This window comes from Patella vulgata, chromosome 9 (assembly GCF_932274485.2).
Source record: "Patella vulgata chromosome 9, xgPatVulg1.2, whole genome shotgun sequence".
Lineage (NCBI taxonomy): Eukaryota > Metazoa > Mollusca > Gastropoda > Patellidae > Patella > Patella vulgata.
In genome coordinates, this window is record NC_065887.2 from 39,256,739 (window position 1) to 39,281,432 (window position 24,694).

General features: G+C 36.9%; 1 protein-coding gene across 1 annotated transcript in view; it reads right to left on the bottom strand.

Annotated features, from left to right (window-relative positions):
• LOC126807875 (MAGUK p55 subfamily member 7) overlaps window positions 1–24,694 on the bottom strand; it is a 53,609-nt gene that overhangs the window by 14,222 nt on the left and 14,693 nt on the right. The window contains exons 2-7 of the mRNA XM_050532739.2: window positions 6,122–6,247; window positions 4,917–5,035; window positions 4,331–4,402; window positions 3,368–3,448; window positions 885–1,016; window positions 62–146 (exon numbers count right to left, since the gene is read on the bottom strand). Of these exons, the coding sequence (XP_050388696.1) occupies window positions 62–146; window positions 885–1,016; window positions 3,368–3,448; window positions 4,331–4,402; window positions 4,917–5,035; window positions 6,122–6,167 (535 nt within the window). The 5' untranslated portion in view covers window positions 6,168–6,247. The remainder of the gene's footprint in view (window positions 1–61; window positions 147–884; window positions 1,017–3,367; window positions 3,449–4,330; window positions 4,403–4,916; window positions 5,036–6,121; window positions 6,248–24,694) is intronic.

Consider the following 24,694-nt stretch of genomic DNA (forward strand, 5'->3'; position numbering starts at 1 on the left):
AAGCATGGAATCAAAAACATACCACCCAACACACCAAAGAAGAGAGAATGGGGTATTTTACCACTTCTGTCAGCAGCACCACCATGTAAAACTCTAGCTACTTCTATTGTACCTTCATCATCATCTTTAACAGCTATAGTAGCACCCTACAAAACATTTACAGCTATATAGTAGAAACTTATAATAGAAGAGTCAACACATAACATTTCTATGGTTACTATAGTAACACCCTATAGTAGAATATTCAACACAAAATATTTCTATGGTTACTATAGTAACACCCTGTAGTAGAATAGTCAACACCAAACATTTCGATGGTTACTATAGTGACACCCTATAGTAGAATCATCAACACAAAACATTTACAGGTCTAATTAAACCCAATAGCAGAACAGTCAACACAAACATTTCTATGGTTACTATGGTAACACAAACATTTCTACGGTTACTATAGTAACACCAACACAAGTTATTTACAGCTATAGTATCATTATAGCCCAGGACTGTACAGCTGGAACTGGATCCATTCACTTGATTGATAGTTGTTATTTTTTTCTAGCAATGTGTGTAATGTGGTCCCCCTGCACTTACTATGAAGTGTTGGGCGTCCTCGCTGAAGGGATTCCCACCAGGCGTTGCTAGTAATGTGACCATATCGATGATAAGAGAACCGTATTTCGAAGTATTGGGAATAAATTCCATTTTAACGACAAAAACTAACATTTGTCAACACATCAGTTCGTAATGAATATACAGGAAAACAATGCTGTAAGGTAAACAACGAGGTCACGTGGAACCGCCTCCTCTATGTTGTCACCGTTAAATTATGCCCCTTTATCTTTAGCGAGGACGCCCATTGTTTACAGTATTATAAGTTTACTTACTAATGGTTCATTATTTTTAATGAGACGTACTATCTTAACGGCTGCCTCATCTTCATCTACGTTTAATGGAATCGGGTCAATCTTCGGTTCAAAATCATGGTTAGTTACTTTATCATAACAATATAATAAGGCCTGTCAAATATAAATCAACATAATAGTTTGTCATGAGTTACTGCCCTTTATTATTACCTATAGGGATACTCGTTTCAACGTCTCGGAATTAAATTCCCGCAAATTCCAAAAATAGTGTCAATATAGTAATTATAGTGAAAAATAATAAACTAATCATGACTGCTGAAACATATTTGTTACTTAAAATATTGGGTTTAACCTCCAATAGGAGAAAATATTTGTTGGTCTGTCCCCATTTAAGGAGTTATTAATTGTAGTTGCCTCCCCTTACCTGTCGGGCAGATGGGTAGTTTATCATATAAAATGATATACAGTAGTCGCAGTCGCCTACTGTGAATTATTTTGGGATATAGCAACACTAACATAATGATACTATTAGCTTGGTGGTCAGCCAAATGAAGACAATCGAGGTCAATGTCATTACCTTGTTGGGAGTTGCAGTGATTCAGTGATTAAAACGCTGGCTCGCTAACCAGGAAGCCACTGGTTCGTGCCCAATGTTGGCGGAGAAAGTTCCTCTGGATTTTCCTGCATGGTTTCCCCTTGTCAGTGTTGCAGGACGGAGGGTCTGACAAGGACTAGTGTCTAGTTGTTTGTGCATGTTAAAGAACCATTGACAGTGGGAATTCAAAATGAGAGTAGACTGTAGAGCCGCTATCTGGGCAAAATTCCCCTCATAGCACAGTGTTCATTAGCTCATTTCACACTTTACAGGAATTTTAGGCTATCAAGATAATCGTTTGTCAGCAGAGAATGTCGTCAATAGTCACAGTTCTGTCAATCTCGACATCAGAGGTAGCTTGAAATTAAATGAAATGGGGTTTAACTTCCTACTGTTCTGCTCCTATACTGGGCTAATGAAGACGGGCATACGCCATACAGTGTGCTATGAGGTACAGCAGCCCTCATTCTGAACATCTGAGACACGCTACCTGCGGAGAAGTATCTCAGACACAGTCAATAGCCATGATATCCATATCACGTGATCTACACATCACAGGTCATGACATTGACGTCAATGGGTCAACAGCACTTTAGCTTGTAAACAATGGGTTTATCTTCAGCATTGTGTCCTTTGAACCCATAAAGACTATATAATTCGTACAGTCCCAACGTGTTCTCTCTTCTCCCAATGATTTTTCACAAAAATAACATCTACAACTCATAGAATTGACGTTGTCTTCAATGACAGCGTCTGCGAATGGTTGGCACTATTTTGTGTGTCGGTCGTGTCTATTTCAGATATACACAATCAATTCAGTTGATGTTTTTTGCGTTGTGATTGACTAATAGTTAATTTATTTCAGTTCTAAAACAAATATTTTAAACTTTAACGCAAATTTAGAAAACAGCCAAATTCTGGCTGGGATTACTGAGCAAAATGGCCATTCACTGTATACGTGGGAAAAAAAAGCTAGCCACCAATTAATTTTCGTACGTTAGTTACGTACGAGCAGCACTATGGCCTGGTTTTATATCAAATTTCAACTGCGTAAGTAGTTTGAGTAGAATCCTGATATAATTAAACACAATGAATATGTTTCATCTATCAAGCAGACGGTGCATGCATTGTATCCAAAATCCATCTTTTCACTCAACTATCATTATTTTATGGATTGACAGATTTCAATTTCGGACCGTTCAATCGAGTATCCCCCATATAGGCTAGACTGTAATAAGGTAATCTCATTAAAATACATATCTATATTTTGTTTTTTGTTTTTTTTAATACTTCTGATGGTCTCAAGTACATGAATGTCTGACCGGTTGTAGTGGAAGGTTGCATCAGAGGTCATATGAGCGGCTTTTGACCCTCAGACGTCAGATGTTTGATTAACCAATCAACTTTGATGTTTCTAGTGGGTTACCCACAGTTTTGTGCACCACACACCAAAAACTCGCTAATCATTGGCTAATCCCTACATCATCCAGAAAGCAGGTTATATAACAACTTATCCAGATCCTAGTGTAGTAAAGACAAGTAAAACAAAATTTTGAACTATAAAAACGAAACGAAATAGGATCTGTGTTTTAATCAGATTGGTGATAAGGTAGTAGTAATGTAATAGAGTAATAAGGCAGTAGTAATGTAATACTGTAATAAGGTAGTAGTAATGTAATACTGTAATAAGGTAGTAGTAATGTAATACTGTAATAAGGTAGTAGTAATGTAATACTGTAATAAGGTATTAGTAATGTAATACTGTAATAAGGTAGTAGTAATGTAATACTGTAATAAGGTAGTAGTAATGTAATACTGTAATAAGGTATTAGTAATGTAATACTGTAATAAGGTAGTAGTAATGTAATAGAGTAATAAGGTAGTAGTAATGTAATAGAGTAATATTTACCTGTAAATGTGGTCTAGATAAAATTTGTAATAATTCTTGTACTAATGGATTATCTGTTACATATCTTATAGAACAAAATACCTGTAATAAAATCTATCAATAAACATATTTTACAAACTTTAATAACAAAATGATGAGAATTTCGCATGGAAATATTACATTAACTCAGTTGGGTAACTACTGTCATCTGTCATTGTGCATTCGTTCGTTCCTGGAGTTTAAGTCCACTTCCACCAAGGGTGACACCTTAGACAAGTGTTTCAGAAGAAACTTGCCAGAGGAAGCCACAAAAATAGGTTTCATCCAGCTTTTTTCATCTGTCATCACAAACATGTCCTTTTAAAGGGTTTGTCAGTAGGTAAATCAAATGTAGAAATGTGACAACTGCTGTGAAAATTTTAAAATTAAAAATATTTAGCTGTTCAGCAATTAAAGCTAAATTTGTGTTTAAGGTTGGTTACATAACCCATTTAAGGAATGTGACTCACAAAACTCCATCTTAATCAAGCACCAAACCAAAAATAAGGACTGATTGATTAACAAAATAAAACAAAATAAGGTTTAATGTCTTACTACTGTTCTGTTCCGACTGGGCTAAAGAAGATCAGCATACGTCGTACAGTGTACTATGAGGGAAATGTTGCCAGGACAGGGGTGCTACAGCCTACTTTTATTTTGAATTCCAACTGTCAAGGTTTCTTTTCCGTCCAGGCCAATGTGTACACAGGAACTTGTTTTTAGTACTATCCGAACTACTAGACATTTTCCTTTGTCAGGCCTGCATCCACTGACAACGGGAAACCATGCTGGAAAATTCTAGGGACATTTCTCGACTAACACTACTAAGATAACAGTGCTCCCCTCTTAATTAACGACCAACACCTATAAGATAACCTGCTCCCCGCTTAATAAACGAAATAACCTACTTGAAGAAATTTTCAGACAGAACTAAGATTAACTTACATCAGCTGCTTGAGAAACCGCAAAATCTGCTGACGTCCTCATAGTTGTTAGTTGGACTAATTTACGATAAATCTAAAATAAAATATCAACAGATTTCATTTACAGTGGTAACTATGAAGGGAAATGAAATGAAATTGTGTTAAATAACGTCCTACTGTTCTGCCCCGACTGGGCTAATGAAGACGGGCATACACCATAAAGTGTGCTATGGGAAAAATTTTGCCAGGGCAGCGCACTATGGCCTACATGCCAATGTATACACGAGTCCACGGTTTTTCGTACTATCCAAACGACCAGACAGCTGTCCCTATCAGGCCCTCTGTTCTGCACCACTGACAAGGGGAAACCACACCGGAAAGTCCTGGTGAACTTTCTCGGCCAATGCAGGGATCGAACACATGACCTCCAGTCTAGCGAGCCAGTGTCTTACCCACTTAAACAGGAAATAATCAAAGACATTGATGGGCTGTATAAGAGAACTGGTCTCTCAACTTTTGTTTTTTTAAAGGTTCGTTCGGGAAAGGGTACATAATCCTTCGGAAGAGACCAAAAAAACTGTGTACAAATAGACAATTTTACTACTCACATAAATAGTTCGATGTAAATCTTTGGAACGTAAAAATCTTCGTAAAAATGCCACGGCATGTTCCTTCCCTGGTAACCTGGCTTCAAGACTTGGAAGAGCAGTTAATAATTTCTGGGCGTCTGAAGAGAATATATACATATGTAAGTCAATCACAAAATCCACAAATTTTCTGTGTTTTTTTTATGCATTGCGGAGGGTGAGGGAGTCAGGAGGATGGAGTCAGCCGTGGGGGGTAGGTTGGCTAAATAGTTGCACACATGTGCATTTGATTACAAGGTCTGTTTTTGAGTCAAATGGCCTGGTTTCTGGCAGTAAGATTTTTACTATTAACTACGACGAGCCAATACTGTGGCTTCTGCCTTTCATTGTCAGCATGCCAAGCCTAGTGGACAGCTGACATGTGATCAAACACAATCTCTAATTAGCTGATAAATATGTAAATAATGAAAACTGACCAAACAGGTAGGTTGTTATAATCTAACATTTGTTATAGTTATATAAATTCAGTTTTAAAAAAGAAGTCCCCCCACCCCACCCATCACCATATTGTTTGCTGATTGAGTTTTGTAATAGCAGACTAAGTGGGAGAGTTCAGCGTAAACTGTCTGGTTGTCAGCAGGCAGTTATTTCGTTGTCAGGTTGTCAGCAGGCAGTTATTCTGTTGTCTGGTTGTCAGCAGGTGGATATATGTTGTTTAAGTGGTCAAATTAGGTATACTATGACCGAGTTTCCTGTAATATCGTGTTTCGGCCACTGTAGTTCAGTTAACCTGTTTGGAAGAGGAAGAACTATACCTAGCTGACAACAATACAATAAGGCCACTTCAATATGATTTTTGATTTTTCTTGAATCACATGTAAAATGTTTTGTTTAAAATTAAAAACTTGGAACTAAAAGCTTTTGAACAGCAAAACCAAGTACCATTGACACAAGGTACAACTTTATGGATATACAATTACTGAGTTTTATACTAAGCTTGATAAAGAAGAGAGTATCCTCGTCGAAATGCCGCTTAGTTTTAAACTCAGTAATTGTATATCCATAAAATTATACTTTGTGTTAATATGTTCAATTACTAAATGCCAATCAAAGAAGACAAGTACCATTGGTTTATAAACTAGTCTTTTTCCCAAAATAAGGAGTATTTGTATAGGTGGCCCGAAAAACAGGAAATCATATTGGTTTGGCCTAAGTAGTAAGTATACCTGGATCTGACGGAACCTTCGTCATCAGTGGTAGAGTAACCGGCATTGTACAACAACTACTCCCTCTACTGGCAAACACTCATAACAAGTACAGATAACTCTTACAATCATCCCCTTTCACCACTCCTACAATACAAAATTTTAAACTAAATTGGATTTTATATATTTTAATAAAGCACGCCTTCATATATATCGATCAAGCAGCAACACCGTCAAAAATTTCAAATATTACCTGCAAAATGAAATGAAATGGAGTTTAACGTCCTATTGTTCTGCTCCGAATTGGGCTAATGAAGACGGGCATACGCCATACAGTGTGCTATGAGGGAAATTCTGCCCAGACAGCGGCACTACGGCCTACTCTTATATTGAATTCCAACTGTCAAGGGATCTTTTATATGCACGCCAATGTTTACACAGGACTAGACAGCTGTCCTTATTACTGTCATTTGAATAAGATTCTTTTGTTTAGAATTAATAATGACTGAAGATACATGTAGGTGTAGGAGTTAGTTAAATAGGATTGTTTTCCAGCAACATGATCTTCCTGCGCTACTAATAAATTTTAGGAAAAATATGCATTCCGCAGTGGAATTTTGGAGACGAAAACTGTGCAATTCTTTTTAAATTCAGTCTATATACATTGTGTTCTGTTGTTTGAGTGTAAACATGGTTTTGAATCATTTATGGCAGCAAAGAGATAGAGAGAGTGAGAAATGGGGTTTAACGCCTACTCGACACAAACTAGGTCAATTCGGGACTAACATATGGTCTAATATTTATTTCGAAAATTAGCTTGCGCGTAGGGGTCTTTAGAATTGGAGGAAACTACAGGACCCGGAGAAAATCCACAAGTTTGAACAGGCGATCCTACTCCTTGTCACGTACAACCGGGGAATCAACACCACGCTAGTTGACTCAATGATAGACCTTATGATGCACTGCTCACACGCTAAGCATTCGGCAATTATCCCCACACATGCACAAAAAGCAAAATATTACCTAGTTCGGTAAAGCTATTTTTATTTCATCACATTCAACGAGCATGTCTGACAAAATTCAATTAAAACACCAATTTAGAACTCATATTTTTTTTGTCCTTTGTTAGATATTTTTAGATCTTTTATGGAATAATTTATATTCACCACCGGCATTAACCCCTATTTCAACGTCTACTTCATTCTCTCAGTTCTTTAAACATGCGATGTCAGTCTCGTTACTAGGAAAGTCAAGTCAATGTTTGGATTCCCAGTCGTTTTTTTGCCTTTAATCAGTCGTGTTTTATTCCAAGCATGCATCAGTTGAAGAAATAATACCCCTAATTTGAACAAAAGCCTCATTGACGACTGTATAAAAATTCTCCACATTGCCCACTATAAATTTGTAATAAATGAATCATCTAGTTAAGAGCCGTGGGTCAATAAAGTTTGATAAACAGCAATTTGAGTAGAAATTAACCTTCAGTAAAGGTTTCTCACCCTTGTTAAAAGGAACCCAGTGAAGAGTCATACAGATGCAGTTGTTGAATATATGCTTTAAAGGGATATTCCATTCAACTGGACATTCCCAACAAAATTTGTTTAGAAGGAGCGGGAGGGGGGGGGGGGCAATTTAAAGGGACACACCAGACAATCTTTGATCTAAAAGAATAATTGGAAAAAACACTTGAGAAAACCTGCATTGAGAAAAATATCTGATTTATTTGTTTTAAAGGGATACTTTGGTTTAAAGGGATAATTCATTTTAAAAGGATAATTAACATTAAGAGATCTTACATTTAGAAAATATCTGATTTGTTTGTTGTAATTGTTACTTTGTTTTTAACCATTGTTATAAATACATGGTGCAGGAATTCCATTAAATCATAAACTCAATACAATCTTAATATATCATTAATCATCATGCTCATGGAATTTATCACTAATTGGCTAAATTTAAGCCTGAAAGGAAGAGTTCCTTTAAAGGGACACTTCAAGGAATCTCTTAATATATATTACAGGACCAGATCTGATCATGAGTTGAGTACAATATTACAGACAGTGGTTTATTTTATATTGATTCAATTGATTTTTCGTTATCTTTCATTTTATATAATAATAACAATAATTTATTCATTTATATAACAAAACAAATTCCAGGGCAATGGTTGCTCTATTTGTATTTTACAAGACAACAAGCTTTATTAGGATAGTACTTTAATGCCACCCATCTCCCTTCGGAAGTGAAATAAAATGTGGTTGAACGTGGTACTTTTTAGAAATATATAGACTGCTTTATAATACCACGCAACTCACTACTTTATAATACCACGCAACTCCCTTCAGAAAATTAGAAACAAGTACTTTATTACTTCATGCAACTCCATTCAGAAATACAGAACAAGCACTTCATAATGCCAAGCGACAGCCTTCAGAACTATAGAGACACTGTCTCACTAATCAAGTGGACCGGGTTCGATCCTGGTATTGGTGCTCTTACTCAACTGCCTTCAGAAGTATAGAGTCAACTAATTTATAAAACCATCCAATTCCTCTACTACTACGTGGTGTTTTAACGTCCACCATCACTTCTGTGGAAGCGGACGTAGTAGTAGTAGAGGAATTGGATGGTTTTATAGATTAGTTGACTCTATACTTCTGAAGGGAGTTGAATGAGAGCACCAACACCAGGATCCCAATTCCTCTATAAAATACAGAGATAACCACTTTAAAACAGATTGTATTTTTTATAAATATTGACATGTTACAATGTACAGAGGGCAAGCAATCGATTTTACCATTAATTACAACTTTACTTCTAAAACTCATCTTGTTCATCAATGATGCTGAACAGTTATCGGTCTGTGGTTAAACTCACACCATTAAACAAACATTTTTAACCATTTTAACCAATCAAATAACATGATCTCACTGTTCAATAATTATACATAGAAAGAGAGAAAGAGAAATGGAGTTTAACCTCCACTCCATACAAACTGTTTCATCTGCTACAGAGAGAGAGAGAGAGAGAGAGAGAGTTTAACGTCCACTCCCACTCAACATAAAATAGGTAATTTTGGGACTAACATATAGTTCAATTCTATTTCATTAATTCGCTAGCGCATAGGGATCTATAGCAGTGGGACGAAATGGACAGGCAACCCTACTCCTTGTCACACCATTTGACTTAATGACAGACCTTATGATACAAGTGCACCTAACCCCTATAATGTAGTTTCACCCTAACCAATGAAAGCTTACACTTACCATATTCCTGAAGCAATGGCTCTCTAGCCATTGCTGTATTGAGACTGACGGAGTGTTACATTCTCATCGTCCAATCAAGTCTTAACCAGGGTGACCTCTTTAAAAACAATTCCTAGCGTTTGTTAGTGATGATTTCAAGAAACATTTTACCCTTGGATGCATCGGAAACAAACATCGTGCTATTTCGCACAATTATTACTTAATTCAGTAAACTATATTTTAATCCACCTTAATTACCCACCATTTATATCTACTTCATATTGTCTTATATATTTCATTAAACCTGTCTCAAGTATTCTTTGTTTTACACTTTAAATTGAGCTTATAAATTATAATTAATGTCTACGGGCTATAGCGTTTTAGTTACCATGGTATATTGTTTGTATAGACGATAGATTTATAGGATTAGTGCCCTAGGTAATGCAGGGGGATACATAGACCCAAATGGGTCGGTTAAGCAAGAACAATTCTACAAACCTGTCAGGAGATCAACTTAGGTCACAGACCTTATTTACCTGTATTTGGATGTTTGGAGACACAGGTTTCTGTCAATTCCCATATCCACATTGTAGCTTATTTACTATTAAGCATTGAACCAATAATTGTTATATTAATTGTCTGCTGTGATTTATGTTGATTACTATTTACCAAAAAAATATATATAGCAATATTAACAATCAACAAGAGTCCTGTCTTCATTTCATCAACAACGAGAAATCCAGAAAATACACAAAAATTGAACTTGTACAGATCCCTGACCGTTCAACTAACATTGCCACTGAGTATAACAAAAACATATGATATATGGAAATTGGCATGCGTAGATAAAGAAGAAAAAATTCTTTATGATGTATACACAAATTCCTCGTCATTTATTTCGATCTAATGGCTAAAGGAAACCAAAAACATATATGGCTGTCTGACTGTCAACTATGATAACTTGAGATAGGTTTATCTGTTAGTCATCTTATGTCTCAAGAGTCTGTTAATGTTTATATTTTTATGTGAATCTGTGCGATCTTTGTTTCCTGTGTAGATCAATATCTATCAGGATTATAATCAGTCTTCTGTAATTACCTTAAACCCTTGAGACTTGTATCAAATTTCCTTCTGTCAACTTGCTGTATCATCTCCATGTTGCATTGTAAAACAATAGGATATTTGTTACAATCAATTCCGGATGATAAATGTTCTGACGTTTTGATTCAAGAAATAATTTCTCTGTTCAACCAGAGTACAAAATTTGAAACGGACCACATGATCTGATTGTATTTCATTATTTTTACTAGTTGACTATCGTTTCGACCAACAATGTTTTTGTAACAGCAGTTAAATAGGTGATAACTGACACACTAACACTATTTACGGAATAACAATTACTGGTTTATTAACATGCAACGTTTCGACGATCATACTCTCGTCTTTATCAAGTATATGATTTGCTTGTTGCATGTTAATAAACCCAGTAATTGTTAATAAACTAGTAATTGTTAATAAACTAGTAATTGTAATAAACCAGTAATTGTTATAAACCAGTAATTGTTAATAAACTAGTAATTGTTATAAACCAGTAATTGTAATAAACCAGTGATTGTTATAAACCAGTAATTGTTATAAACCAGTAATTGTAATAAACCAGTAATTGTAATAAACCAGTAATTGTAATAAACCAGTAATTGTAATAAACCAGTAATTGTTATTCCATAGATAGTGTTAGTGTTTTACTGTTCAATTACTATATGCCACTTTAAGAAGGTGATAATTGATTAGGGTAACTAAATTTGGCGGAGACAATTTAAATACTAAATTAAGAGTTAGAATTGTGTTGTGAATTGCATTCCATACAATTCATGTACTTGTATTTTACTTTGTAGCACAGTTTGCTTTGTAGGAATTCCTTAATGTGCACGCCAAAGTTTACATTGTACAATTCTACACATATTTACTCTGAATCGCTCATCTATGTTAACCTGAAGCGACTTGAACAGGTTTTGTGGACAATATTTCATTTTGAAGATAACATAACAGATTTTATGAGAGAGGGAGAGAGAAATTGGTTTAATTCCGCTGGATGCAAACTAGCTCATTTAGGACCAACATATGGTTTAATTTTATTTCAATAATTCGCTTGTGCATCAGGTTTTTTTAGCAGTTTGCGGAAACACATAAGGTTGAACAGGCAACCCTACTCCTTGTCACATACCAGCAGGGAATCAAAACCATGCTACATGACTCAATAACAGATCTGATGAATTTACTCTAATGTCTAAAGCCCGGCCCATACCGCTACGACTACACACAACCCGACAGGACTCAGCGTCTTGGGTAGTTGTAAAAAAAAAATCGAGTCGCGTCTTTACTTCACTTGCCTATGATGGTACCAGTCCACACAGGCCCGACTCTCACAGATTATGCGTTGTGAGTTACGCCACTTCCCTCTAGCGAGTGATTCCAAAATTAAACCGGAAGCATAAAAGTGACATCTTGAATTTTCCTGTGAAACAAGGAGCACCTGACCTGCGCAGTCACATGACTAAATGCTACTCCCTAATTGGCTAAACAACAGTAAGGCAATTGATCGTGTCGTGTGAGTGTCCACACAAACACGATGGGTTACGACTGCATCCAACTGCATCCGACTGCGACTGAACATGCTCAGTTGGGCCGATGGGCCACGACGCGGCGGAAATCATTTGAATCGTGGTCGTGGGACTGTCCACACTGCACTGATTATCTGAGACAAGACTTTGCGTTTGATAGAGTCTGGGCAAGTCGTGGCGGTGTGGGCCGGATTTAAAGTGCACGCTTTAAACCATTCACACACACACACACATCACCACCACCGCCCAAACAGATTTTATGGACAATATTTCAATTTGAAGAAAAGATAATATAACTGGAATAACCTGGCAGTAATAAAAGTTTTTCTAAAATCTCAAATCTTGACATTTATTTTTGATCAGAATTACATGTCCTGTCTGTAAAACAGATTAACTTTTAGTAGGGTTTTTTCTCCAGAATTACAAAATGTTTGGATAAATCTACCATGACTGAAAATCTCTTGTGTATCAACTCGACTAAACCACATTACATTATCGTAATCTCTCGCTGGTTCCAGTAATCCTATACATGGCGTAAATCTTCCTGCAATATCCATTATATGGTCTCCAAACATTATAACAACATTACACAGAGCACACAGGTTTAATGTTAATATCGGAAAGAGGATTAACAAGAAAAAATACAACTCTCTCATCACATCTTGAACAAACAGAATATTATATAACAGAGTGAGAGAGAGAGAGAGAGAGGGGGAGAGAGAGAGAGAGGGAGAGAGAGACAGAGAGAGAGAGTGAGAGAGAGAGAGACAGAGAGAGAGAGTGAGAGAGAGAGAGACAGAGAGAGAGAGGGAGAGAGAGAGAGAGGGAGCGGGGGGGGGGGGGGGAAATAACCTGTGACATGGTTTCAGTCCCAAGCTTGTTTCGTGACAAGGGAGATAGAATGGGGTTTAATGTCACGGAGTCAAGTGAAATGGTTTCAATCCCAAGCTTGTTTCATGACAAGGGAGAGAGAAATGGGGTTTAAAGTCCACTTGACACAAACTAGATCATTTCGGGACTAAAACATGGTTCAATTTTATTTCAGTAATTTGCTAGCGCGTAGGGGTCCATAGAAGTAGGAGGAAACCGGACGATCCAAAGAAAACGCACAAGGTTAGACAGGCAACCCTACTCAAATGGTTAGCACGTGCGTGCTGTATCATAAGGTTGTCATTGAGTCAACTGTCGTGGTTTCGAATCCCCTGTTGTACGTGACAAGGAGTAGGGGTGCCTGTCCAACCTCGTGGGTTTTCTCCGGGTCCTCCGGTTTCCTCCCACTGCTAAAGACCCCTAAGCGCAAGCAAATTATTGAAATAAATTAAAACCATATGTTAGTCCCGAAATGACCTAGTTTGTGTCGAGTGGACGTTAAACCCCATTTCTCTCTCTCTCTGTGTTACATTCCCTACAGAGCTTACACAGTAAAATAATCAAATGAAGAAGAAATTGAAACTTTCTAAGCAAATAAGTGGCTTTCCAGCCATAAATTTTCGAAAATCTTTAAATTTCAATTATCTGTTTTTTTCTTCTCAACTCATCTTTGAGGGTGTTGTGATGGAGTTGACAGAATGCAGTGATAGATTGGTTCACCACAGTTTGTAGAATCTCAACTGTTTAAAAACACAAAAATATATATAAACTGTACGAATACACAAATTAGCATTTTGTTCAACTTGGTGACAATTGTGAAGTAAAAACATGTCGATATGACTTCTCAAGTTTGATCTCTGCATTGGTCACAATGGAGGGCCTGACGACAAAGACAGCTGTCTAGTCGTTCGGATGTGACGAAAAACCGAGGTCCCGTGTATACATTGGCGTGCACATAAAATATCCCTTTGCAGTTGGAATTCGATATAAGAGTAGGCCATAGTGCCCAGGCGAAATTTCCCTCATAGCACACTGTATGGCGTATGCCCGTCTTCATTAGCCCAGCCGGAGCAGAACAGTAGGACGTTAAACCCATTTCATTTTATTTCCATAGGATTTTCCAGCATGGTCCCCCCATGTCAATGGTGCAAGTCTAGTTAACCCAGCATGGTCCCCCCATGTCAATGGTGCAAGTCTAGTTAACCCAGCATGGTCCCCCCATGTCAATGGTGCAAGTCTAGTTAACCCAGCATGGTCCCCCCATGTCAATGGTGCAAGTCTAGTTAAAGATTTTCCAGCATGGTCCCCCCATGTCAATGGTGCAAGTCTAGTTAACCCAGCATGGTCCCCCCATGTCAATGGTGCAAGTCTAGTTAAAGATTTTCCAGCATGGTCCCCCCCATGTCAATGGTGCAAGTCTAGTTAACCCAGCATGGTCCCCCCATGTCAATGGTGCAAGTCTAGTTAACCCAGCATGGTCCCCCCATGTCAATGGTGCAAGTCTAGTTAAAGATTTTCCAGCATGGTCCCCCCATGTCAATGGTGCAAGTCTAGTTAAAGTCTAGTTAAAGTCTAGTTAAAGGAGCATTATGGTAGATCAGATAAAGAGTTGACATTTCTTGCTATAATAGTTTTAAAAAATAAATAACGTAAACATTGCTCCACTCTGAACCGAGATATCAGCTTGTAAATTTTAGGCAAGTCTCGATCATCATTACTAAAGTTGGTACGATAAAAAACAAAGTCTCTGTTATTCATTTTTACCTTTAATTATTTTACAAAAAATGTATTCCAATCGAGAGTTGATTATGGTGTGGATAAGTTAATTAATGTCTAATTAATAATTCAGATAACATTTCAGGCCTAAAGATAGATCTGCATAATGTATATTTAACTGTTCAATTTTATTTAAATAATTTCGCTTAATGCAGGGGTCTTTTAGTAGTGGGAGGGAACTGAAGGACCTGAAGAAAACCACAAAGTTGAAGAGACGACCCTTCACATACGAGAGGGGAATCAAAACCACGCCACTTGACTCAATGACAGACCTTATGATCTAAGACACATCTTTTAAAGCATTCGATCACCACCACCCCTTTCTTTTCCAGTATAGTTATTAATCTTTTTGATATACATTTGGCACAAAATTAAATGTTATATACGTCAGGCTTTAGAGGCTATTCTAAGTAATGGTCTCTTCATGACACCATACTATCATACTTCTCTATTCTCATCTCGTGTCACTTTCCGAATCATACAATAGCCTACAGCATATAGTTCTTATTTCATATACATATCTATATTTATTGTTGTCATGTTGTAACATTTACTTTAAATAAATAAATAAAATAAATATTTCAGATACAACCTTCAATAGTTCCTGATAATTTGTCAGATACTACCAATATTTCCAGGCAAAATTGTCGGAAGTTGAACTCTATTTCATTTCTATAGATAAAACTACAACCTAGTTTCAAATCTATAGCATTTCATCTAACATTAACAACTATCTATTCAAATTCCAACGTCAATTCCCTTTCTATTTTCTGTTTGAGATGCTGAAGTAAAAGACCAAGAGGCCAGGAACAGAGGGACCGTTGGAAACATTATAGAAGTAACGCTAATGCTTGTAAATTGCTGTTCTGGTGATAATGAAATGTTTACCTAAGATCGGGGCTATTTGACAAAAACAGGAATTGATGAATTTCAAAATATAGAATTTCCTTAATTATCTGAACCATAAATTTACAAATGTGAATAAAATCTAAAGGACTAAAGCATGCAATTAACACAACAATTTATTTCCAGATAGATTTTTAGAAAGATTACACAATATTTAAAGCTGCTGATAGTCATTTGAGAGATTTTGAATTTCTTAGAAATGAAATGAAATAGGGTTTAACGTCCTACTGTTCTGCTCCTATACTGGGCTAATGAAGACGGGCATACGCCATACAGTGTGCTATGAGGAAAATTTTGCCCGGACAGCGGCACTATCGCCTAGTCTTATATCAAATTTCAACTGCCAGGGGATCTTTTACGTGCATTCCAATATATACACGGGACCTCGGTTTTTCGTATCATTCAAAGGACTAGACAGTTGTCCTTGACAGACCCTCCGTCCTGCATCACTGACAAGGGGAAACCACGCCAGAAAATCTAGATGGACTTTCTTGGCCAATGCATCTCTAAAAGGATTATCACAATTCAGTCCAAAAATGGTTCAATTTCATTCAGTATTTTACAACATTTGACATTAACTGCAGACGGTATAATCCACCCAGAACGCATCCATTTTGATGGTCCTTGTTTTAATCCATTTGTATCCATGCCAAGAGATCTGAGACAGACTAGTGTTAAATGGCGACTGTCTTTTAATCTGTTTAAACCTCCGCCATTCGATAGTCTAGCGATTTGATGATGGGCTTGTCATGTGAATCATAACAAATAATAGTTTATACAACATTTGAGAGAGAGAGAGAGAGAGAGAGAGAGAGAGCTTGCTCGTAGGGGTCTTTAGCAGTGGGAAGAAACAGCAGGATCCAGAGGAAACAGACAAGGTTTGACAGGCCATCCTACTCTTCGTTACGTACAACCAGGGAATCAAAACCAAGGCAGTTGACTCAATGACAGACCTTATGATACAACACACACATGCTAACCATTAGGCCATCCAACCTCACATCTGGTGTTAATTTTTTGGTTTTGTGGAAATGTTAAATGATCAATTTGAATATATTTAAGCGTGCATTAAGTTGTGTAATTACTAAAATAGATATTGTCCAAAATATACAGAATATACAAAAATCATAATTCTTGTTAAAGGTAGTGGTGGCAAGATATATCGTTGAATCAATCACAATTCGCGTATTTAATCACAAGACCCTGAATTGATCTATCACCATTCTACTTTGATATTCTGTGTAGCGTGGGTCTGAAATCATCTTTCTAAAAAAATATCTTGGCTACAAAAATATTATTGTTGTCAAGGGGTATAACTCTATTTCATTTGACAATCTGATCAAATATTAGTTTACCAGTGGCCATGTTTCGTCACTGTCGGAATAATTTTGTACCTGCCATTTTTTTTCTATTTCAGATTAAACTCTCAACTAAAACTGAACAACTGCAATGTTACTCAACCATCCTGTCGCCCACAAAACATTAAATAGGAGTTGTCTGCAGGAAAATAAAATTTAAAAAAAAACACAACAGCAGTTAAATTTTACAGAACGATCATCAGATACTGAAATAAGTTGATTAACCAGAATAACCGACGTTATATGATTTATGAAAACCACAAATATTAGGAATAATTCATTTTAAAAATTTAATCAAGTATGATAAACGATGTCTGTTTTCGAAGATTCTAGTCCGAGAAATAATCGATTGTATCTTGGTTTATATCTAGGTTTATAATTTCATTCTACAAAAATAGATCAAATTATTTCCCTTGAAAAACATCTGTTATTTGTTAAATGGAATCAAATATTGTTGGCCCACAGCGCTGGGTGCTAGATTCAATCAATAATTTAGGTTAAAAAATAAACCAAATGATATTTGTTATCAAGGATGATTGTTATCATCTAATTAACCATAATTAGTGGTGGCAATGTTTAATAGGAGCTAGCCTTGATGGAGTCTAGGTTTGATAGGAGCTATATAGCCTTGATGGAAGGTCCTGTGAGAGGGGGAACAACTTGGACACTTGTCCAGGACCCCGAAGCCCCTTCCGTTTGAATCCAGTTCAACATGATTTTGGGCATTGAAAGAAATATACAGATAGTTTATGCGATGAAGAATGATCTTTTTGATATTTTGGAGTCTGATGGTTATGGTTTTTGTTTTTCCATTTGCTTGCCTGCTGAAAATTTCCTGTCAAAAGCATCTGAATATAATTACATTAGTAAAACTAAAACATAGGAAATGTATTTGGAGAGAGAGAGAGAGAAATGGGGTTTAACGTCCACTCGACACAAACTGGAGGACCCGGAGAAAACCCACAAGACTTTATGATACAGCGCGCGCACGCTAACCATTCAGCCATTCAACCCCCCCAAATGTATTTGGACATGTTATATGTTGGTATTGTATTTTAGCAAACTGACCTCCAGTTACCCCAAATATACGCCAAAATGACACTAGAGACCATATATCTTTCAAAACATTTTGAGCACGGGGGGAGAGCCCCCCACCCCAGCATCGCCGAGGTGCTTGTTCCAGGGCCCAAAGTGGCCTATCGCAGGCTCTGTTGGTGGAGTCTAGGTTTGATGGGAGTTAGTCTTGATAGAGTCTAGGTTTGATAGGAGCTAGCCTTGATGGAGTCCAGGATTGATGGGAGCTAGGCATGATAAGGGCTGGGTTCGGTGGGAGCTATGTTTGATGGGGGCTAGGTTGGAAGGTAGCCAGGTTTGATGAAACAGAAATGCACATGAAAATTAAAGAAAGACCAAGATCTTAAATATTTTAACCCACGCCCCTGCTGAAAATGCTGGATTCGCCCTACATTGGCATTAATTTCTTGTTCATATTAATTTCTTTCTCACATTAATTTATTGTCGGCATTCATTTAATGGTCACATTAACTTCTGGTTTTACAGTATACGAGATTGGATGTAAAGAGAACTCTCAATGATAATTGACAGTGATGTATGGATAACTTGTGTTCCGAGAGTAATTATATGTCACAAGACAGCACCACGATTGAAAAACAACCATAGAAATCTATTTACCATCATCATCGTGATTATATCCCAAACACATCATTATATAGATAAAGAGAGGCCTCCTCCAATCCCACACCCTCACGACTACAGAGAGAGAGAGAGAGAGGGGGTTTAACATCCACATGACACAAACTAGGTCATTTCAGGACTAATATATGGTTCAATTTTATTTCAATAATTTTCTTGCAGATACAGATCATTAGATGTGGGAGGAAACTTGAGGACCTGGAGAAAAACCAACCAGATTTGACAGGTGATCCTACTCCTTGTCACGCACAAGTTGGGAATAGAAACCACACCTCTTAACTCAATAGTAAGTGCAGGGGGACTGCACCACACATAATTTACACAAAAACAAATATACGGACAAGATACAACATGCAGAAATGGATCTGGGGGGCTAGCCGTAAGCATCCACTGTTATATTTTACAAGAAATATGAAAGTAAACATATTGAAGTAAAAATTAGCTATACAAGTAACCACATCTGTGAAATATCAGACCTTATTATCATCAAAAGCACACGGTTTAAACCATTCAGTCACTCCACACTTCACCTCAACACTATACTGTGTGTTAGACAGGCTTATGACAGTGTCAAAAATATTATACACCTTGGTCGGAGGCCTCGTTTTAGGTCCTAGTATATATATTATATATTATTTGTCCAGTATAACAACCATATAGCATATTACATATTATTCTCCCACCATACAGTATGTTACATATTATTCTCCTAGTACAATGACCATATATATTATATATTATTCTCCCACCATACAGTATGTTACATATTATTCTCCTAGTACAATAACCATATATATTATTTGCCCAGTATAATAACAGTGTTATATATTATTCTCCTAGTACAATGACCATATATATTATATATTATTCTCCCACCATACAGTATGTTTTATATTATTCTCCTAGTATAATAACCATATAGTTTATATTATTTGCCCAGTATAATAACAATGTTATATATTATTCTCCTAGTATAGCAAGTTATTATCTACATATACAGCCACTTGAATTTATTCTTTACATTCTTTACAGTGCAATTTGCTCTGTTTCAGAAGATAAAGCACTTTTATGCTAAAAAAAAAACAACAGAGTTAACCTATTGGATAAAATCTTTGTACTCAGAAAACTTGCTGTGTTATTTGTCGTAATATAAACATTTGAATGAACATGACAAGAGGGAATTCTTTAAGCTTTACATGTGATGAGTTTCCATCCTTGAGATCCATTCTACATCCCACATTCTACTTTATTATGATTACACAGAATTAAACCAGGGTCCACCTAGATGTCCACTGGGTTCTTTATACCAGTCAAACTACTAGGTAGGCTCAGTGACTAACACGCTCCTGGTTTTGTTTGAAGGTGCAAGCTTTCTAGGTGGATGCATTGGCATATTCCCCCATGAGAAATTTTTGAAGTGCCATTTTCTGGATTTTGCAGAAAACACTTAAAACATGAATAAAATTGAGTACTATGTATGGGATTTCATGTTATTTATTAAGAATTTTGCAAGAACGTACAAAGGATGTGAATAAGTGACAACTTATGAAAGTGATAATTACATTATTTACATAGAGCTATATCTTTGATACACTTAGAGAGCGGTTCAGCGCCTCACATTTTTGTGTATTTGTTTACCTCATTAATTCATTTAGTTGACGATGCATAATTTTGAGACCAACTGCACTTATTTTGAGACTGGCTATCTTTCTTCCTCACACAGCCCCGACACATTAGTTGTTGCTAATCCAAAGGGGAGTCTCGGTGACTAAATGGTCTAATTTATCCACTTTAGATCATAAGTTATGTCATTGAGTCAAGTGGCATGGATTTGAGTCCACACTTCTACGAACCTCATGGGTTTTCTTTGGGTCCTCCACTTTCCTCTCCTATGTATAAGTGAATTATTGAAATAAAATGTTTGGATCAGAAGTGACATAGTTTGTGTGGAATGGACATTAAACCTGATTTTTCTCTGTTTTTTTGCTAATCCCCATTCCTTTCGGTCTCACTGACCTTGATCTTAAAGATGTTAAAGTTAACAACTGTGTCAGACAGAAGAACCCATTGTAGCAGTAGCCAGGGAAACTATTTAACTTTCACACATTTTCTTCGCAATGATAAAGAAGATGTGTTGGGGTTTTTTCATCTTGTATATATTAATTATTTACAAACATTGTCTCCGAGAATAATAACATAGGGCAGGTGGTCTGTTAAGATAAGAAAATCAAAAAGATAGGTTGCTAGGCAACAAAAACATACACCCACAGCAGCTAAGTCATCTGAGCAGTCAACAAGGGTTGTCTGTAATAAAACCTTTTACAATATACTAAAATCTGATTAAGAGTAATAACTCATTAAACATACATTATGCAAGAGCTAAATCTGCCTATTGCAGGTCTTTCTTTAGGCCTGAAATCTTATCTAAATTATTAATTAGACATTAATTAACTTATCCAGACCATAATCAACTCTCGATGTCAAGGCTAGCCTTCGATATCGACTGGATTAGAATCCTAGATGCTGCAAACGCTCATTGATAATTGAATCAAAATAATGGATAATCGAGACTATGCTCTTTAACGTACTAACTTTAGTAATGATGAACGAGGCTAGGAGGAAATTTACAAAGCTGATATCTCGGTTCATAGTGGAGCAATTTGACTGAAATTTTCAACAAATTACCTTTACATTATCTAGTTTTTAACTATTATAGCGAGAACTATCAGCTCTTTATCTAATCTCCCTTAATGTATCTTTAAGTAATTATGGGAAAATCATTAGAATTCGTCTAACCCATGCTAACATTTAGTATACAAAAATTTGATATCATGAATTTAGCTGTAGAAATTGGGGGGGATCGAACTGGTGGTATAGTAGGGGAATGAGGGGAACAGTGGGTGGCTTGGTAGAGATTGGGGATATGGCATTAATAAGAAAGGAGGGACAAGTGGATGGCTTGGCAGAGATTCAGGTGATTGAACTAATGGCATTGTAGGATTGAGAAAGAGTGGGTAGCATAGAGATTGTGGGCTTCAAGAGACTCGCTTGGGTGAGATTGTGGGCTTCAAGAGTGTCATTTGGGTGAGATTGTGGGTTTCAAGAGAGTCGCTTGCATAAGATTGTGGACTTCAAGAGAGTCGCTTGGGTGCGACTGTGTATTGTCTACGATATCACCCTTGGTTGAAGTGGACGTAAAACTCCAGGAACGACCAAACGGAGATTGCGTGGACTGAAGTTAAGTACATTTAGTATCCCTGTATAGACTCATTAATAAAAGAAGTGGAGACCTTATTATCGGTAGTTGTGATAATTTAATCACATTTAGTCCCTTAATTTCCAAATGTCCAATCACTCCCATCACAATGTTCCGGTCGGACAATCTCTCAATCTGTTGACGTCTGGACGAAGCATACAGTAATTAATATGCTAATAGAAACAATGATCTCTGCAATATTCCGTTACAAGCACACAGTATAAATATATATACACAACTCTGGATGGACCGATCAATATTTGACCAGTGGCAATCCTACTGACCACTGACAAATTACACACTAACCAACTAATGCAAACCTAACGGACTTAACGAACGACGGCAGAATTCCTGATGAATTACTACAGTCCATCATCTTGTAGATCACTGAAATATTTGTCCATGGATTTAAGTTGGCAGTAATCATGATTTGTTGTCCTCCGAATAGTTACTCTCTAATTACTTTTCAAGGAAAGTGAAATAAATTTCCATACGTAATGGAAAGAATTATCCACATGATTGGAAACAAATCTGGTGGGGAAGCAAGATCGGATTTCTTCAGATTTAAAGTCGCACACCACAAATCTCTACATTTTCATACAATTTAGTGGGTTGTGGTGTAGGAAGAGGAAAGAGAGAGAGAGAGAGAAATGGGGTTTAACATCCACTCGACAAAAACTAGGGACTAACATATCGTTTAATTTTATTTCAATAATTCGCTTGAGCAAAGGGATCTTTAGCAGTGGGAGGAAACCGGAGAACCCAGAAAAAAACCCACGAGGTTGAACAGGTGACTCTACTCCTTGTCACGTACAACCTGGGAATTGATACCATGCCAGTTGACTCAATGACAGACCTTATGATGCAGCGCGCACACACTAACCATTCGGCCATTCACCCCCCTGGAAGAGGAAGACAGTTTTGGCCAGACAGTAGTATTTTCTCCTGTGCTTCTTTGATTTCCATATGTCACAGGTATTTGTTTTTTACAGTTTGAGTTCAGTTTTGTCCCGTAGGAATGACCAGACACACTTTCCTTGTCAGTCTAGTTCTGACTAAATAAAGGACAGACATGACAAATCTTTACGGGTCTCCTTACCTGCTGGGGTAGTCGCGAGTGCCTTACCCATCCCCCTATTTCCTAAACTGTATTCCGGTGTGACCACAACTAAGGTTACAGTAAGGTTGTAATCCAAACGATTTCCTTTCTCAAACTGTATCCCACTGTGACCACAACCTTACTGTAAAGTTTCATACCAAACTGTGGTCCAGTGTGACCACAACCTTATTCTAAGGTTTTATAGTGCAATATTTCCTACACTATATCCTAATGTGGCCACAACCTTACTGCAAAGATAACTGTATTCCAGTGTGACCACAACATTACTGCAAAATAACTGTATCCCAGTGTGACCACAATCTATTTTGCAAGATAACTGTATCCCAGTGTGATCACAACATTACTGCAAAGATAATTGTATTCTAGTGTGACAAGGAATAGGGTCGCCTGTCCAACCTCGTGGGTTTTCTTCGGGTCCTCCGGTTTCCTCCCACTGCTAAAGACCCCTAGGCGCAAGCAAATTATTGAAATAAAATTGAACCATGTGTTAGTTCTGAAATGACCTAGTTTGTGTCGAGTGGACATTAAATTCCATTTCTCTCTCTCTCTCTCTTTCTAGTGTGACCACAACCTTACTGCAAGATAACTGTATCCCAGTGTGACCACAACATTACTGCAACGATAACCGTATCCAAGTGTGACCACAACCTTACTGCAAGATAACTGTACCCCAGTGTGGCCACAACATTATCCCAGTGTGACCACAGCCTTATTGCAAGATAAAGAGCTAACCTTAAATAAGTGCTACTCCATTTTTTCATCACAAAATATATTTGATTTGTTGATGACCATCAATTTCTTTTCCCCCTGGTGAATGTATAATATAGTATTAATGCCGTAAATAGTCGGTTTTTATTACCTTTTTATTCTAAAATAGATTTATTTCTTACGGGACTATCAATATTTCTGGGTATATATTTCTCGTTCAATGTATAATTAAATGACTGTATTGATGTAAAAATATGACGATGAATGTTCATGATCTTTCTATTTCTGTCCAATTTTTCTAAATCTGTCAAACATCGAGCATATGAACGGATGGTAAATGATATTTGAGGCAGATACAAAATGAGCTGATAGCTGTGTTTCATTTCTGGAGAATCGACATGACGTCAAACAATCATAGCCTAGAGTCTAGCAGATATTATAAATATATTTTATTTTTGAATGTGGCACAATGGTTTAACAAATAAAATGGTGTTTCTGCACCGACTGGGCTAATGAAATAAAATGGGGTTTAATGTCCTACTGTTCTGCACCGACTGGGCTAATGAAATAAAATGGGGTTTAACGTCCTACTGTTCTGATTAAAATACAGATCTATATTTCTTTTTTTTATACTTTCGATGGCCTACACTACATGAAGATCTGACCGGTGGTAGTAGAATGTCACGTCAGAGGTCATACGAGTGGCTTTTGACCCTATGGCGTTGACGTTTCTAGTGGTTTACCTACAGTTCCGTGCACTGTACGCCAAGAACTCGCCGTAACAGGCCATTTCAATGGCTAATCCCTCACATCAACCAGAACGCCTGTTATATCACGACTCTTCCAGATCCTAGTGTTGTGAAGACAATTAAAATAAAATTTTAAACTATAAAAAAAAATGAAACGAAATAGGATCTGTGTTTTAATGAGATTAGATGCCATATAGTGTACTATGAGAGAAATTTTGTCTGGACTGCAGCATTATATCGAACTGTCAAGGGTTCTTTAACGTGAACGTCAA